This window comes from Lingula anatina, chromosome 7 (genome assembly GCF_051362555.1).
Source record: "Lingula anatina isolate TDL-2025a chromosome 7, LinAna3.0, whole genome shotgun sequence".
NCBI classification, from domain to species: domain Eukaryota; kingdom Metazoa; phylum Brachiopoda; class Lingulata; order Lingulida; family Lingulidae; genus Lingula; species Lingula anatina.
In genome coordinates, this window is record NC_141773.1 from 18838443 (window position 1) to 18856173 (window position 17731).

General features: G+C 36.4%; 1 protein-coding gene across 3 annotated transcripts; it reads left to right on the plus strand.

The window, feature by feature from the left end:
* The first annotated feature begins 41 nt into the window (after positions 1-41).
* LOC106164146 (vang-like protein 2) lies at positions 42-17656 on the plus strand. 3 transcript variants are annotated; one of them, XM_013541947.2, is made up of 5 exons: positions 42-230; positions 11997-12913; positions 13230-13448; positions 14285-14394; positions 14659-17656. In XM_013541947.2, the coding sequence occupies exons 2-5, from the start codon at positions 12072-12074 to the stop codon at positions 15084-15086; spliced, it is 1599 nt and encodes a 532-aa protein (XP_013397401.2). In that variant the 5' UTR covers positions 42-230; positions 11997-12071; the 3' UTR covers positions 15087-17656. The 3 variants fall into 3 exon arrangements, with proteins under 3 accessions (XP_013397401.2, XP_086872707.1, XP_086872708.1); XM_087016581.1 differs by having other exon boundaries at positions 79-225; XM_087016582.1 differs by lacking the exon at positions 42-230 and adding an exon at positions 3040-3095.
* Positions 17657-17731: the final 75 nt, after the last annotated feature.

A 17731-nucleotide genomic window follows, 5' to 3' on the forward strand; every position in this document is an offset into this window, starting at 1 on the left:
TTAATTGCATCGAACAATTTATTTGCTTTGAATAAGTTTGTTTCACTGTTTTGACTACCCTATTGTCTCACCTGTATTCAGGGGGGGTGTATCGGAACAGCGGCGACTGAGCAGCTTCCATCTTGAAAACTTTGTTGATTGAAAGCTTCGTTGCTGAAATCAGTGTTCTAAAGCAGGCTGCAGAGTGATGCTAAATAATTAAGAAGAAGGGATGGAAAAATTTTTGTAAGGTAGGATTTATATTCAATTCCAACATAACTGCCCGATTTTCAATCGCATTCTAACTGAGTTAAGATTTAAACTTAGTCGCCGACTAAACGCACGCCATGATCAAACAAACGGCCCGACTCAAGTACAGTGCTTTGATATGTGACTTTGGACGGTGCGTCGTTTCATTAAGATTTCCACTTTTAAGACAGATAATTGTGGGTGTATTTGTGCTCAAATTCGGAAGGCCAATTCCCTAGTGGTTTAAGAAGAGGCCTAATTTGGAGAAGTGATTTGTAGTAATTGATTATCGGCTGGAAAAGGGCCAGGCTGTAATGTAGCATGTCTAGATGGGATCAGACAAGTTAATAGCGTAAATTTGCTCTCGATGGGACACTGGGCGGCATTAGTGTATGTGGCTTTTACCTTAACAGTAGCCTGTAAACAAACTTGGAGCAAAAATGCCTATAGTTCATGTTGAAATATGAGTAAACGTTCAGTTACGCTTGGGACCCTGAAACATTTCTATGGATTCTAGATTACAAATTACAGATTTGAATCGAAAGTAAAAAAAAAAGGGGGGGGGGATTAAATTTGATTTGATTATTTTGCTGGGCACATTTAGGAAGACACTGACTTTTTGTAGCTATTTGAAATATTATGAGAGATAAAGTTTACATTCAAGTACTAGTAAATCTCACAATGAAAGTCTGTTTGAAGGCCCCCTTAGCATTGTCACCAAGTGTTTATTACTCCCACCCCCACCAGATGTGAACAAGTTTACCTGGCAGTGTTCTCTTTGATGGTTACAGTAGACTGTGTTCACTTTGTTATGTTATGTCACCTGTGGTAGGCAGATGCTCCCAGGGGACACCTTGCTGTCTCTGCCCCAGGGCCTCTGTGTGACAAACTAGATGTCAACCATATCATTATCTTGTCATATTTATCTTAGTTTGGGATTGTGTCCTGGTTGGGGATGGTTTGAAGTTGTTTATCAAGAAAACATGGTGAAATTATAGGCCCAGAAGTACTTTTTATAGAAATTTTTTGACATTAAATATTTTTGTAATACAAAAAGAAATGTTTGTGCAAGTTGGAATTGAGCCCGTCATCCTGTGCTGTTACAGTATTCTGCTCCCTGCGTACTGTCATATAGATTAACTAACATTATTGTAGTTCAATTGAGACATTTTGTGTCACGTTGTCATTACTGAAACCTGATCTCAGTGTGAACTATTGAATCTAAACCTGGGTTTCCACTAGCAAGGTTTCCATTAGAATGTTCTCACATGGGACTATTACAAGACAAATTTATAGTCCAGCTGGTATGGCTTCACTTGGCAATCTGCTGTCCATGTATGTGTTAAATTTATATGTGTTTCTGGTCACCAAGTACATCATGCAATAGAATTACAGTGGCAGTTTGAAGGATAGCATCAGCACACTATTGTATGTTTCCTTGATGTAGCAGAGGGTGCATGATACCAGTTCACAGCTATCCAGTATGCAGCAATTTAGTTAATGCATTTTAAATGTTTTTAATTATACTCTAATATAGCGGTTTGCTTTTGTTCTTACTTTCATGATTATGTGAAGTGACTCATTTGAGCTATTTTTTTTAGTTTAAGGTGATCAGTTTGTGAACAGGCTTCTATATTCCTCCATTTATCTGCACAGGCTTTTCCTGCCTCAGATTAAGACATCTGCGATTTACATGTCTGGGGCAATGTAATTACTAGTAATGTAGTTATCACACTAATTATACACTGCACTTATCATTATGATTGTCTTTTTATTGTCAAAATCTTAAAGAGAACATCTTGCTTTTTCCCTGCCCTGCCCCGATACAATACAACGTTATTTTGAGATGTACCCCCACCCCCACCCCACTGTGTTTTACTGGGATTGGCCCCTTGTATTCAGCACAATGGTGTGGTACAGGGTGTGTTAAGTGAGCTCACTTTGGCATGGATTTTGGGTTTGCCAGGTAATTGAAAATGTTATAAATTCAAATTTAAAAAAAATTAGTAAAAATAGTGATAACTTGTGATAGTCAGCTCAGAACTGATTTCCATTTCTCATAGCTATAGGGTAAAATATCTTTAGCATTTGACTAAATAATCTTCATAATGGCCTGGGCTAAGGGTTGTTTAAAGAAAAATGACTTGGATCAAGACAGCAAGGTGCAGAACAAATAAACCACAGTTATAATTGAACGCTGTCATAGGCAAGATAGTTGTGGTTTCCTCAGACAAGAAAGATTTCCCTTCCAACAATGAATTGTTGCTTTGTAATTTATTGTGGACACATTCAAGAAAGTCCCTCATTTTTCTCACAAAAAATGTTGATCGAACCACTGTTTGATTAAACAAAAGAGCTCTATTCCATGTCTAGGTAGGTTTTTGAGCGTCAGATAATTGAAGTGTATTTTCGAGCATTGAATGGAGGAACCTGGCATGGTTCTGTTAGCAGTTTTTTTCTCACATTTTTACATTAAACAATATCATCTGCATGCCATATGAGTCAAGTAAAGAAGGTAAGTTACCACACTGCTGAACTCGAACAAGATCCAAAGGTGGTTAAGTGAAAACCTCCTTTCCCAAAAGTAAAAAAACAAAATTATATTACAACAAGCCAGTGTCTCTACCTTTAAAAGTGATACAGACTGATAGCCTAGAGTGGCTTGGTTGACATGTAAAAGTGTAGGGGAATATTATGTTACCTAAGCATGAAGTGTGCTGTAGACAGATCTCTCATATTGACTAGGTTGACATAGAGAAGCACAGAGGAATATTATGTTACCCTGACTCACCATTCAACATTTGTTTACAGACCTGAAAAAAGGGGGAAAAACTTACCTGGCAAGATTGGTGAAGTAAAGATAGGAGGTAGGATTTATGTGTCCTCAGTTATAGTACTAACTTCAGTATTTCTCACTTTTGAATTTACAAATACTTGGATATGAAGAACATATTGTGGCCAAGTATACCAATGCTGTGGTCATTATGTACTCTACACAAGTGAAGAACTGAAGTTGAGACTAACTTACAAGTATATGTAATTCTACAGTGGCATTATTGAAAGTAAAAAGGTAACATTATCAGGCGTATGCAAAATGATTGCTTGAATGTGTAGTGAATCTGTCACTTTTTAAATTTTTGTACGGTAAAAAGATTGTTTTGTGAAATTGCAATGCTTTATACATGGCCTGAATCAATTGGAGCTTTCCATCCAGCCTTGTTTTCAAATTTAAATCCTTAAATGGCACAGGTTTTTAAACAAGTCAGTTTAATAGCAGGCAAAATAGTGAGTTAAATGGGAAATAATGGCAATGCGTTCATTAATCAGTCATCATGCCAGAAAGGATTCACACAGTGGTAGAAGATTGATGGCTCTTAATGATCATTACCATCAAGTTTCATCTCTGCACAGTTGAGAGAAGAATTTCATTATGGGACATATGCAGCTATGTTTTTTTATATGAAAAATACTTTTTTCTTATGCACTGGTTCTCCTAAACCAAATTCAAAGGACTGTTCAGACAAGGTGTGTCCTTACTGAGTCATTTTAGAAGACCAGCTATAGTTGTCACAGAGATGTTCATACTGTAGTAACAATTGTTAGCCGATGAAAAATACACGAAACTAGTTGAAATGATTTCAGTAAAGATTTTGTTGTCAGTTGTACAATGGGAGATATGGTCTTAGTTAGATTCATTACCTGTTCAAGTTGCAGCTTGTCTTAATGGGCCTTTCATTGGGTATGAGACAGTATGGTTTATGAAATGGGTGAATTTTTGTTTAAACTCCATGGAGCTCAGTAGACAAATTGTATAATGTCAGGCAACAAATTACATAAACAATACAAGAAAAACTGCACCCTGACTACAACTAATGAATTATGTTGAATGGAAAGGTAGATGTTTTGTTGCACATTATATCATGTCATTGTTTTTTTGAATGATGGTTCTGAAGACTATTTATTTCTTTAACATTTGGTGGTAATTTTCATTCATTAGACTGTTGAGACAGTTAAGCTGAAAGTAGAGGCATCGGAGCACAGAATTATTCAACTTCCTTTAACAACCACCACTGTAAGGCAGAAAATGTGGAAATATATACTGCTACCCACGTAACCAGACATGACATCCTACCAAACTTTCAGCTGGTTCAGTTTATGGCCTTGTTAGACTTATTAGACGTTCTCACAGGGGCTAAGAAACCCCTTAGTAGTTTTGTCTGGCTGGTAAGTTTTTAGGTTTCTTGACATAATTGGTCAAATAGGTGATGTACGGATATCTTTAGTTTTCATGTAGGCTGAACCAGTTCAGTTTTCATGTTTTGTCCCTGGATGACTGAGATAATATCTAAACTGCAGTCCTTTTTAGGCTTCAGGGGGGCTGTGGCTACTGTTATCTGAGTTTAGCATCAAAAGTTATGGTAAAATAAGCTCCTAACTGTACCTCTTTACTGCCACCCAGTGATGTTATCAACAAATATAGTGGGTTTATTTGATAATTGTTATATGCTTATAAAAAAAATACTCAGCACCCAGAATGATGCCAGATAAATTGGAATAATAAGAATTCTGGAATTTTGGAAGGGTTTTAATTCATGAAGTATAGAAAAGGATAGATGCAAATATCATCAGATCCATTGAAGTAGATTCAAGTTTTAGCTCCCATTAAAGGTTGAAAGCCCTTGGATCTGTGCTTATTAAGTATGTTTTTCTTCACTTAATAACTACCCACTATTAATAGATATATGCCAGGGGTCCTTGTTAAAGATGACTTTAATGGACATCATGAGAGTAAAATTTAATAGCACTGAATTGCAAAGAAAAAGTAGTGCTAGTAGAGAGACTTGGAGAGGCATCCTAGTCTTTCCTTTTCTCACACAAATTCATCAGGGCCAAAGAGACAAAAATTTCTAACTATACCTACTAAATATTAGAAACATACTGATTCCATGGCATGCTTTTATTGTAAGCAGCCATACTATTACTTAAAAAATCATAGGTCATGTAGTATAACTTGCATAGAATTAACTCTGTTTAATTGCATTGGCACACATCTTCAATCAGTATAAATCTGCAGAGCAGATTTGTTCCATGTGCGCTATCCAGAAAGCAATTAAAATGTGCACTTATTTCCCTGACTCTTTGTAGAGGGGAGACCAAATGGCATCTGTAGCCAGATGTGTCTCTTTGCTTAGTGACCAGCGCTTACTATCAGGTCAATAAAATGGCCAAGCTGTAGTGTAGTGAACAGCTCCACGAACATCATGATGGAGAGAGCTCAGTAGGTCAACTTTGTTGGCACTCAGTGACTGCATGCGAGCAATCTCTGATGATCATGTTGCGACAAGAAATATACCAATTATCAAACAGAATAAAAATTTTAATGTTTTTTTTTTTTTTTTTTTTTTTTCGGGGGGGGGGGGGAATAATTTTGTGATGAATTTTAATGAGATGAGAGAGAGAGAATATTCAGAGGAGTATGAACAATGTTTGTTTAGCCTAGTGTTCTACTGCTTATGATCACACAGATTAGTAAGGCTTCAACATCACATGTAAGACTTCATCAACCTAGTGAGAGATTCAAGAGCCCCTATATCTCACTGTCTAGATTTAATAGGTGGGACTGTGGCCTTTCATGAACATGTGCTTCCATGTGTCATAATGAATTAACACCAGGTGGCATTTAGAGTGGAAAATGAAAAAAAAAAACTGTGATATAAACAAGATTGGTAAGGGTATTGGGAAGATGAAGTGGATGTATTTTTTTTTTAATTATGCAAGTCTTGGTTACTTGCACACCAGTTTCCTAAACAGCACACTATTATTGGCCAGACATTGGAACAGTTGGCAGCAGGCTGGCAGTGGCTTTCCTACAGTTGGCCAAGCATTGAGTTCTTAGAACTGTCAGAAATCCAACATTAGCATGGCATTGGCCCACTGACTGTGGTTGGGTTAGGGACCCATGCTGGCCCTGCATGGGGGTGGTTGGCTTACCAATGCTGGGCCAATGATGTCTGGGTTGTCATTTCTTGTAACCTGTAACGTGTAGTTTGCTTTGAGTCCACAGTTAAACTTAGGTCAAGTGCTATTGTTGTTGAGGAAACCTGTCTTTTATATATATATATATATATATATATATATATATATATATATATATATATATATATATATATATATATATATATATATATATATATATATATATATATATATTGGTCACATTGCCATAGTGGGAAAGACTTTCACATTTTATATCATGTTTCTTTAACAGTTTTCTCATGGTCCAATATCAGCTGACCCTTAGATAACCCTAGAGTTTCATCTTCAGGTTAGAAAATGTTTAGAAGTATTTAGAAATACAAAGGGCTGAATTGAGAAACCACAGTGCACCTGAAGGCTGGAATAAACAAATAGAACTTCAAGTCATTATTCGTACAAATTTAAATGGGACTGCTTTGTAACAGTCGCAGGTTAAATGTCCCAATATGTGTACAGTACACGCCAACACACCTCTTGGCTAGCCTGTTGGAAATACAAAAAAAAAAAAAGATGGATTCATACACCCACTAGTTTGAGTTTAAAACTCTTAAGTCAAAATAAAATATATTTACCATAGTTTAGTTGACTACATGAGGAGCTGTGAGAAATATTTATTGTACGATGGTTTATAGAGAAACCTGTGAACTTATTAGAAAGATATCTACATTTGGGTGAATTGAAATTGTTGGTGAATTAAGCTGGAAATTTGGTAACATTTTTGCAATGGAGCAATTTAATTTAAAACATGTCTGAACGCAATATATCACACCTCCAGGGCTTTTTGGCGAACAAAGTAAATGAAAAAAAAAATAAGTGTCAATCAAAAATACATTTCAAAGCTGAAATATTTTATTTAATCATAAAATTTGTCATTAATGTCCTCAAAATTGTTTCAAGTAAAGTGCCAGGTGCAAGGACAGCCAGAGGTGGTCATGAAAGCTACTGTCCCTCTAGCCATGTACACTCAGCAATTCTGACTGAAAATTTTCCTTTTTAGTTGAGATTTTGTGGTTATGCTGAATGTTCTTAGGAATTTTGGTTTATCTCATGTAGGAAAAGGTTTAGGTTCAGTGCATGCAAGATTTTTATGTCTGTATTTATATCTGGAATTTGTTTGTTTTGGCATTTTATAAAAAATTAAGTAAAAGTTTTTAATCCAATGAGAGAAGCATGATTTGTAGAAAACAATACATCTGGAACTGTGGCTATACCAACCTCAAATTGATCATTGTATTTGTCATCTTTGTGCCTAAGCTTGATTTAGAATTGATTATTAGTGAAGTGCATATATATGAAAACAATACCTTAGGTTTTAACATAGGGGTGACTCATGTGGGTCATGCTAAAATTAAGCTTGCTTTGATGGGTGTTTGTCCACAATATCAACATTATGAAAGAATGCAATTAATGCAGGGAGCATCATGCAGTATCTCTGTCACTGCATGTGGTAATTTCCCCATAAGTTCAAGCAAAACTGATATATTTAACTGTTTCTCATAACATTGTTTTGCTAGTTTTGCCTAAAAAGATGGGAAATGGCACCTTGTTTTGAAAGACATAATTAGCCAATAGAAAATTTAAAAAGGTTTTCTGTTTCAATGCATTAGAACTGTTGCACATGACTCAAGTCTGGAAATAACTGTCATTTGTGTGTTTGTAAGAAAGTACCTCCTTTAGAATAACTAAAAAGGTTTAAATCTTGATAAAATATTTGTATGAAATTTGAATTTTTGTAGTGTTTGGAATTTGTGAGAACTGAATTAATCAATTTATCATTGAAATAAATCAAATTGGATTCTCTTTATCTTTATTGTTTTTCAACATTGCCAAGTAATACATTTTCTTATTATTTTCCAATAGAGATAATATTTTCTAATTTGAACAAATCCTAATCTTTGTCTCTGTGCACCAGGCATAAATAGGGACTGTTAATGTACTGTTTAAAGAGAGAAAGGTTAATCTTTGGATTGTGCTAAGCTACGCTGAAATGTTAATGCCACATTATCGGGCACACTCAGTGACTAATCGACTTGGTTTCCAACTAAATTATTTGCTTGGGAAAAAGCATTTTGAAAGGTTCTTACAGTATTTTCTCAACAGCTTTTCTGATTTTGATTTAGATTAAAAAATAGGTGGCACTCATACAAGCAAAAGCAAGGGTATGTAAAACCTGGCTACAGCTGATTACAATATACAGTTCAGTTCAGAGTGAAACTATTAAAGGCATCCATACTGCTGCAGTGTGGTGGATTATTTAGGATTTGGCGGGATTAAAAGATGGAAAATGATGTTTGCCTCCATTCACCTTTGCATAAAAATTTGCTAAATAAACGAGGAAGTTGCTGTCTATCATTCTACCTCTCTTTCCTCCCTTCCCACTTCGCCTCAGATTTGGTTATTGTATTGCAGTGATATGCATTCTTAACTGAAATAGAGAGAACAACTTCTTTTGTACTATGTAGTATGCCAGTGCCTTGCCCTTGGATGTAGATATACTTTTCCTTTTGCAAGAACAAGTTCCACAGGTCACATGTAGGTTTTATATATATTTTTCAATACAAAGCACCTTGATTTAACCCTCGTATCAATGTATTGTCTTGTTGTGCACATATTTTAGATAGCTGTGTGGACGAATTTCTCTGTGATCTGCTTGTACCATAGACTTACCTGCTAGGGAAGCCTTTGATGTACTGTTAACAAAGCAGTTAATGCAGGTGAAGTCAAAAAAAGCCAGAGGCCACATTAAGACTCTCAGTGCATTTTATCTCAGTAGTAAATGTACACAAATGTTATTTTTATTTGAAATATCAAAGTATTTTGATACTTGGTATTAAAAAAGTATTATGTAATGCATGAATTGGCTGTCTACCACAGGACTTCAATTTTCAAACAGACTAAGGCTTCGTTCACATGCAATGTCTATTTTCTAAATTCTATTTTCTATTTGCGGTATGTCTTATCATCACGGTCTGTGGCCTGAATATCCCGCGGCGTAATTACTGGCAGCGCGAGCCAGTTACTATAAGTAACTGGCTCGCGCTGCCAGTAATTACGCGGCGGGATATTCAGGGCACAGACCGTGATCATAAGATAGCGCAAATAGAAAATAGAAATTAGAAAATAGACATTGCATGTGAACGAAGCCTAAAACATCCTTCTCTCTTTGTTCAATCTAGAAAAACTTTACACATTGTTAGATGTGTAAATTTCATTTCTCTGTGTACTCTTAGACTGATTGTCAGTTTGTTAGCAAATATAAAACATTGTACAAGTAGAGATTCCAATTAACAGTACAAAGGGAAGCCCATCCATTTGGACGGCAAACCCCTAAGGCTTAATTACTGATTAAACATCCAGGTAAGCTTAGATGAGGATCAATATTCTCAGTCATGGCTCAGTTCACACAGGGGACTAACTTGGACTGACTGGAGAGTGTCGGTTTACCTTGCCAACCAGTGGATAAAATTGATCAACAAAGATTATTGAAATCAGAGGTAGGATGAGGATGGATATGTTTTATATGTGTGGGTGCCACATAAATAATTCTGGTCAGTCAAATGTTATGCTTCAAAGCTAAAATGTTTACCGTCTTTTTAGAAATGATTTGCTGTTTTACCACTATTAAGTAAAAGATTATGAAAACCCAATTTCAGCATAAGATAGACCTTTATAAATTTCCTTTTACGCTCTCCAAATGTGCAGGACAAGTGATCATGGAATTTCCGTTGTATTTTCATTCATGCGCACATGATTCGTCTTTTAAGAGAGCAAATGTATCCATCAATTCCAGCATGTTTCCATGGCATCTCAAGGTATTACTAATAGTTTGATATCATCTGTCTCAATGTGCCTCATAAAAATCACTTTCATCAAATTATCTCTAATGCTGTCTTAGAACTGATCAATACTCCACATATAACACTAATCTCCAGATTAATACAAGTTGGGATGTTTACACTGTGCTGAAAATAAGATGAGGCCAAATATTGACTAGGGATGGATTCTAGGTATTCTCTGGAAGCTTCTGAGATTTTAACAAAATGAAAAAGGAAAGATATCAGGCCACAAAAGGGACACTGTGATATTCTTTCATCTTCATAAAGAATGAAATTTATTGAATGTTTTTCCCTGTGCAAAAATCTATTGATTTACAGTCATGTTTTGGGACAAATTACAGCAAAAAGATGAATCAGACATATGCATTGCTGTATATGGTCAAATGTTGTCTTTTTATCCATAGTATCACTAATCAGTCACTAAGAATAAAAAGACAGTTTTGCTTTGATGGGATACAAAAGTCAGACAGTAACTTTATTTCCTAGTGGCTGATATGTATTCACTCATTCAGTCTTTCAATTAAGATGCTGTATAGCTTCAGAATTTAAATTCGATGCATGAATTTAAGTGGAAAATGTATCATTGAGATCAGAATTGGCATGGAAAATTGAGACATTAATTTTTTGTGTTGGTTGTTGCTCTGTAGACGGGCATTTATCTTTGGGGAATAATTTAGACAAATTGATCTGAGTCTCCCTAGTTGATCCAAATGTGGTTTTGTGCTCAGGGACCGGATGCAAGGTTATGAAAAATTAGTGAATACCATTTGTCAGTATTTTTTTTTTCTTCTTGAACATCTCCCCCCCCCCCCCCCCCATCCCTCCACCACTGAATTTTTTTAAATCTCTGTATAGCCCACAAAAGAAGCGTAAGAAATGTAACATGTCCACCTCATCTTTAACTGTTACTTAAAAGTAAAATTATAGCAATATCAACATCAATGGCAGAGCAAAGATATAGTGAGGAAATATTTCAGTGAAATGACCCATATCAGTGTTTAAGTACAGTGTCAGGCATATTGATGTTTTACAAGTGTTTGGCCTGTCTTATTGTACTACTAGCATGGAGTCTAGTCACATTATCAGGTGCAGTCCAGGTGGTCAGGTGTTCCATTCATTATGGCCCAGTGAAGTTGTATGTAACTGTTGCTCATGTTCCTAAGCCCTGCCACTGAAGTCTGTGCTTTGTGCTACAAAAATCAGTAAGAGATTGTCTCTCTACTTTTCAGTGTGCTACAAAAATCAGTGAGAGATTGTCTCTCTACTTTTCAGCTATGGGGAGGAAAGTGTCTACAGTAGGTTATATTTGAAATTCAGAAGCCATTTTCTATGTTTTACTTGCATGATGCTCACTGTTTGTGGGTCAGTAGAAAAGACTGGACATTTGACATTCCTTAGTATTTACAACTGCTATATGACACTTGTCATGGTGACAAGAATTATCCATATGACACCGGAAGAAGGTTGTTGTCCAAGAATAGCAAGTGACACAATTTTTGGTAGTTCTGTGTTGTTATCCAATCTTCAGAATATGCTACTAGTATAGCACACATAGCCCTACAGGTTTTCCCTACTAGTTATTAGTTTAACAGAATAAGGTTTTCTATTTCAATGCATTAGAACTATTGCACATGACTCGAGTCTGATTCTATCTCCACAGACTTCCTATGTTAAATATAAAAGAACCTGAAAGCAATTGTTTCAGATAGACAGAAATACTGTATGACTCACGGTCAGAATAATGTGCCAGATTATATTTAATCAGGGATACTTTGACCTTTAGACACTACATATTTATTAAATATTCTCTAAATTTTGTATTTTGCAAGATTTCAAGGGAGACTGACCCATGAAGAGAAGACTTTTATTGAGTTATTTTATTTTGTATTTTTCCAGGTTTTCAAGGGAACATTAACAGTCCACTGATCAATACATTCCACTAACTCATTGCATCAAGTACTACCAAGTAGTATGGATGGCTCAGAGAGCGTCAGGTCAGGGCGCAGCGAGGGGCGGTCTGAACGCTCGCATCGCAGCCGAGGCCACAGGCATCATGGGAAAAGAAGTAGTCGAAGTATGGGACAGAACAGAGGCAGTGACCGAGATGATCGGTCTGTCACCATAAAATCCCCGTCAGGCGATGAACAGGATGGGGACGATGAGCGTATCGAGGTACAGATTCTGCCTCAGGATGATAACTGGGGCGATAACACAACCGCCATTACGGGAGAGACCTCTGAGTGCGCCATCTCAATGGAGGATATGACACGGATATCAAAAGATATGGAGGACAGTGTTGGATTTGACTGTGCACGCTACATTGGCACCATTCTTGCTGGCATATTGGGCTTCTTTGCCTTCATTTCTCCAATAGCCATGGTGGTCCTGCCGAAAATTCAATTCTTCAAATGGGTAGAGAACCCCCCTCAACAGTGTAAACCAAATTGCGAAGGGCTCCTCATCAGCATGTCATTCAAACTTCTCATCCTACTCATGGGGACATGGGCCTTGTTTTTCCGTAAGCCCAAAGCCACCATGCCTCGCATTTTCATATTCCGTGCCTTGATTCTTTTCCTCATTTTCATTCTCACCTTTGCCTTTTGGCTGTTTTACGGAGTTCGCATCTTGGAGATGGGCGAGCAGGATTACCATAGTATAGTGACTTATGCAGTGTCCCTGGTGGATGCCTTGTTGTTTATACACTATCTGTCTATTATACTGCTGGAGATACGGCAGCTACAGCCCATGTATGTGGTCAAGGTGGTGAGGTCACCAGATGGAGAGAGTCGAAATTATTCCATTGGACAGTTAAGGTAAGTGTCTCACACCATTTTGAAAAGGTTACTTGATTGTAAATGAGTGGGTCAAGATATTTTGGACAGTCATTTGTGATTTTAGTTTTTATGTTTCTGAGACAGCTTTGAAAATGTCATTTTGTCTTAGATTAAAAGGGTCAGAAATTAGAAGGGTGTTTGTGATTTTTGTTAATTTGAAATGTTGCAGGACTTACCAGTTTGTAAATTTTTAAAATACTAGTATTCATTGGGAAACAGCACATTGTTTTGAAAGACATAATGAACCAATAGAAAATTTAAAAAGAATGAAAATGTTATACTTTTCTTAATTCAGCATTCAGAGGACAGCGGTGTGGATCCTGGAGCAGTACTACCGTGATTTCCCAGTCTACAACCAGTATCTAGATCACATCCCGGGGTCACGCAGGGCAAATAAGATATCCAATTTCAAGTTTTATGATGTCGATGGCGTGACCAATCCCACGCCTCATGGCAGATCTCGGGCAATACTGGCTGCGGCCGCTCGAAGGAGAGACTCCAGTCATAATGATAGGTAATTGTTGAAGTTGTTTATAAATAAGAGATACACCATGAGCCAAGGAGTGTAGATAATTGATAATACAAGTGTATGGAGCTATGATCCTTGCTGATAGGGGGTATCTAACTTTTTTTCATAGAAGTGTTGATAACAAAGGACAGAAAGAACAAGCGGAGTTGCGTAACTTGATGCATGCATGTCATGCATGTTTGTGAGATACATCTCACCTGGAGCTTCTGTTCTTGACAACCTCCATGGTATCGAACTTAATGAGCCACTGCTGCTTTAAATTTAGATCTAAAAATGTTAGTGTTTGAGTTATAACTAATATTTGGCCTCGAGATCCTTTGTGAAACTTGTGCCTTAATAATTCTATCATTTTTAATTTTTTCCAAACAAATTCATGTAGATGAATGTTTTGTGACATAACATTTCATTGATAGACAAATTAAATTCTGTTTGCTCAGTCAAGTCTTTTCAATCTATTCAATTTAAAAAAAAAATTGTGCAAGGAAGTTAACTGAAGCAGGATAATTATAGTGGTGTCTCTTTGATCTGGTATCAGCCAATTAAAGAAAAATAAATATTAAGGTTGGGAATGGTTCAAAGAAGAATATGAAATGTAAATACATCTTTAAACTTTTCTCATCACTGTCACATTTTCTGACTTTTTTTTCCGGTAAATTGTCACTATGATGATTATTATTTTTTCATTATTTCATATTTCAAGTACAAACCTGGTACATTGAAATAGCATGTCGTCAGTATTGTCGGATGTATACCTGAAGGTTCATATTAAAAAAAAAGAGCAAGCAGACACTTGGCTAATAAAATAATTTTGGTATTTTCAGGTTCTATGAGGAACAGGAGTATGAGAGGCGTGTGCGGAAGCGGCGTGCAAGACTTTTGGTGGCTGCAGAGGAAGCATTTACTCATATCAAGAGAATGCAGGACGAAGCAGGTACTTAGATATACATAACAATGCCTGAAAATGGGATTGCATAAATTTAGATTTACAGCCAATTTGAAAAAAAAAATCTCCATGTTGATTTGTAACTAGCTGTGTGAGTTAAATTGTTGTGTCAAGTGCACTTTATTGGTATTAGATTTTTGTTCTGTTAGGCACTTATATAATATCTGTTCTTTATGTTTGACCAAACATTATCAGGTCAGCAGCTACATGTCAAGTTCCTTACATTTCTCAAACATTTTCTTTTTACTTCAGGTCCAGCAATTCCTATGGATCCACAAGAGGCAGCACAAGCCATATTCCCCTCAATGGCACGTGCTCTACAGAAGTACTTACGCATCACGCGACAGCAGCCACGCTACTCAATGGAGGGAATACTGGAGCATTTAGCAGACTGTATCAGCCACGATATGAGCCCGCGTGCTTTCATGGAGAAATATCTCACACAAGGGGCTGTTGTTCACAACCCCAAGGACTACAAACCCACCCAGCCATGGGTTCTTGTATGTGACTCTCTACTCAGTCGTGCTGCTGAGCACGGAACTCTGTTTAACTTACGCCAAGGGGATGTTTCCCTTCTGTGTAAAGTGACCAAGATTCCCCATTTTAGTATCACTGAGGAGGTGATTAATCCCAAGAACAACAAGTTTGTCCTTAGGTTGAATTCTGAGACATCTGTCTAAGGGCTGTATGTAGTGCTGACATCTATTGACAAAACAAAACATTGAGCTGGAGATTATGCCACAGTCATTTATAGTGATAACATCTGTTGAGAGAAAATATTATGGTGGAGAGTATATCACAGGCGTCTACCAAGAAAACTTAGCTGCATACTGCACTTTGTGGAATGGGAGAAATGCCTTTTATAATTAAACATGCAAATAAGAAATATTTTACATGCAAGAAAGTGGTATTATGTATGAGAGGTATATGTGGGCCCCACCCAGATTCACATTCTGTCCATTATAAAGCATTTTGGTTACTTAAGAGACCTGAAGAGGAAACACAGCAGTTCTCAGATGTGACTGAGTGGAACACTGGACAGATTAAGAGCTGTTACAATAGTCTATGGCACAAGATTTCCACTTGCAACAAAAAGAGCAAAAGCCGTGTATAAACAATATTTATGAGATATACACCTCTGTATGCACGTTCTGTGTATAGGTAGAACCTCTGTTAATATACACTTGCCATATGAGAGGTTTTAGTTGCATTATACACCCAGTGTGTATGTTACAATATCTTACTGTTAATGACATCAAGTGTACAATTTAATATTTGGATTTATTATGATGCAAGCAGGTGCATTTTAAAGACTGCCATGTTAGTGAATTTGGATCAATGCCTGTTGTATTGTATTTAACTGATCCAGTGTCATAAGGTAATAGTACCCCCCCTCCCCCCCTTACACAGCCTGCTCCCAAAGACAGGTACAAACACACACATAAACATTTCTTTCTCGAATTGCATACAACAGAATATCATTTCAAACAGTTTTATGAGTGTTGATGACCTTTTTGTCCCACCATATCCCCCACAGGAATTGTGGAATACCTGATGCATTTACAGCCTTTGCAACCATCATCATGTCCAGTATTATAAAATGTGTCTTCTTAGGTTCTGACTATCTGTGTGTGTTGTTTAGATATGCAAGGTGCAGTAAGTACCAGTAGGCCATTTCTCACTAGTGTGGATTAATGCCAAAGTAGTTAAAAATGTATCTTTAAGTTGTACAGACTTGTTCAAATGAGGAAGGTCATGTTGTGATGTATTCAGACAGGTTTACTTTAGACTGAAAGTAGGTCTCACTTTTGTCAACATTTTAATAACATGAGGTCTCATCATCTTAGTCTAATATGTGGAAGGTTTTTTGATACCGTAATTAATAAGCTGGCAACTGTGGTTGGAAGAAATGCCTAAATTGACCTGGTTATAAAAACAGCCTTGTAATGAGTTGTTGTCTATGACAGTTTTGTGAAACAGGACCCCTGGTCTGATGATAACATGTCTGAGTGCAGTTTGTGTGTGACCTTAGCAGATTGGGTGACAATACTTGGTCCAAATGTAACAACAGAACTTGTACGTGTAGGCAGTTTTGTTCTGGCGCGAAATAACTGTTTACTTTGCAATTAACTCTGTCATGGGACCATGGCAAAAGCATATCTTCTGTCTGCAATGTAATATAACATTTACATTTATATAGTACATTATGCACATGTTCACGACTAAATCTAGATGATTAGACGTAGGCAGCCATTTTGATATTTTCAAATTTATCAAGGAGTGCCGTTTTAGCTTCAGTAAATGATGCCTCCATACGGCTTAAATAACATGTGATAAAGGAATATTTAGACAGCTTATGGTTTAGTTGGTACCAGTATCACGAGTTCTTGATGTTTCTTTCATTATTTGTGACCTAAGAATTTTAAAGCAGAAATTTGAATTGTACAGTGGTATTTGCATTTAGTGTCAGTTTCAGTAAACTCCTTAACAAACATATCTGCTGTCTGCTCGATGACATTAATTTTTAAAACAGAATTTGGTTCCTGACTTTTGAATATTAGATAATGTAATTTTGACTTGCTGTAGTGAACACATTCAACCGCTATCGAGTTCACATTTAGCAGTGTTATCTATTTTATGAACTTGAATGTGCATTTGTACCTATGTGTTCATTTTAGTACCTTTGTTGGTGTCACTTTTAGTGATTCATAGAGCTTTTTAGAGCATGATAAGGGGAAGTCTTTTGAATTAGAAAAAAAGGAATGTGAAAATTAGGTGTTTAAATTGCATCCAATTCATTCTGGTTTTACTGTGAAGGTGCATTTTTCTTGTCACTAATTAGTAGTCTTCAGCTGGAATGAGAAAGTGATCAAATTAACTGATCTCTTGTTCCTTAGCTTTAAGAATTTTGTTGTATCTGCTTTTATCCACATAACACGTACTTAATCCATTCCTCAGTTCCAAAAGCTTTTTATGTTTATTATTTCAAATATCACTGAGATTTTGTACATTGTTTTGTTTATTAACTAGGTACTCTCAGTCAGTTTATACAGGATCTAACTGCTTTGCTTGTATTAACATGTCTTCTCTGGTAATTCTTTATTCCAGGAGAAGAGATAAATTGCTAGAAATAGATTTAAATTTTTTTAATCATTAAAACATTTTAACTGTAGACAGCTTTGTGGAAACAGTGGACAAGTTTATAAAAAAAAAACTTTTGTAAGAATAAACTATGTATATTTCAAGCAAAGAGTTAGGAATTATTTCATAGAAAATTTTCATTTTCAAGTGCATTTTTGTAATATTTTCAGAGGTTATTTAAAAT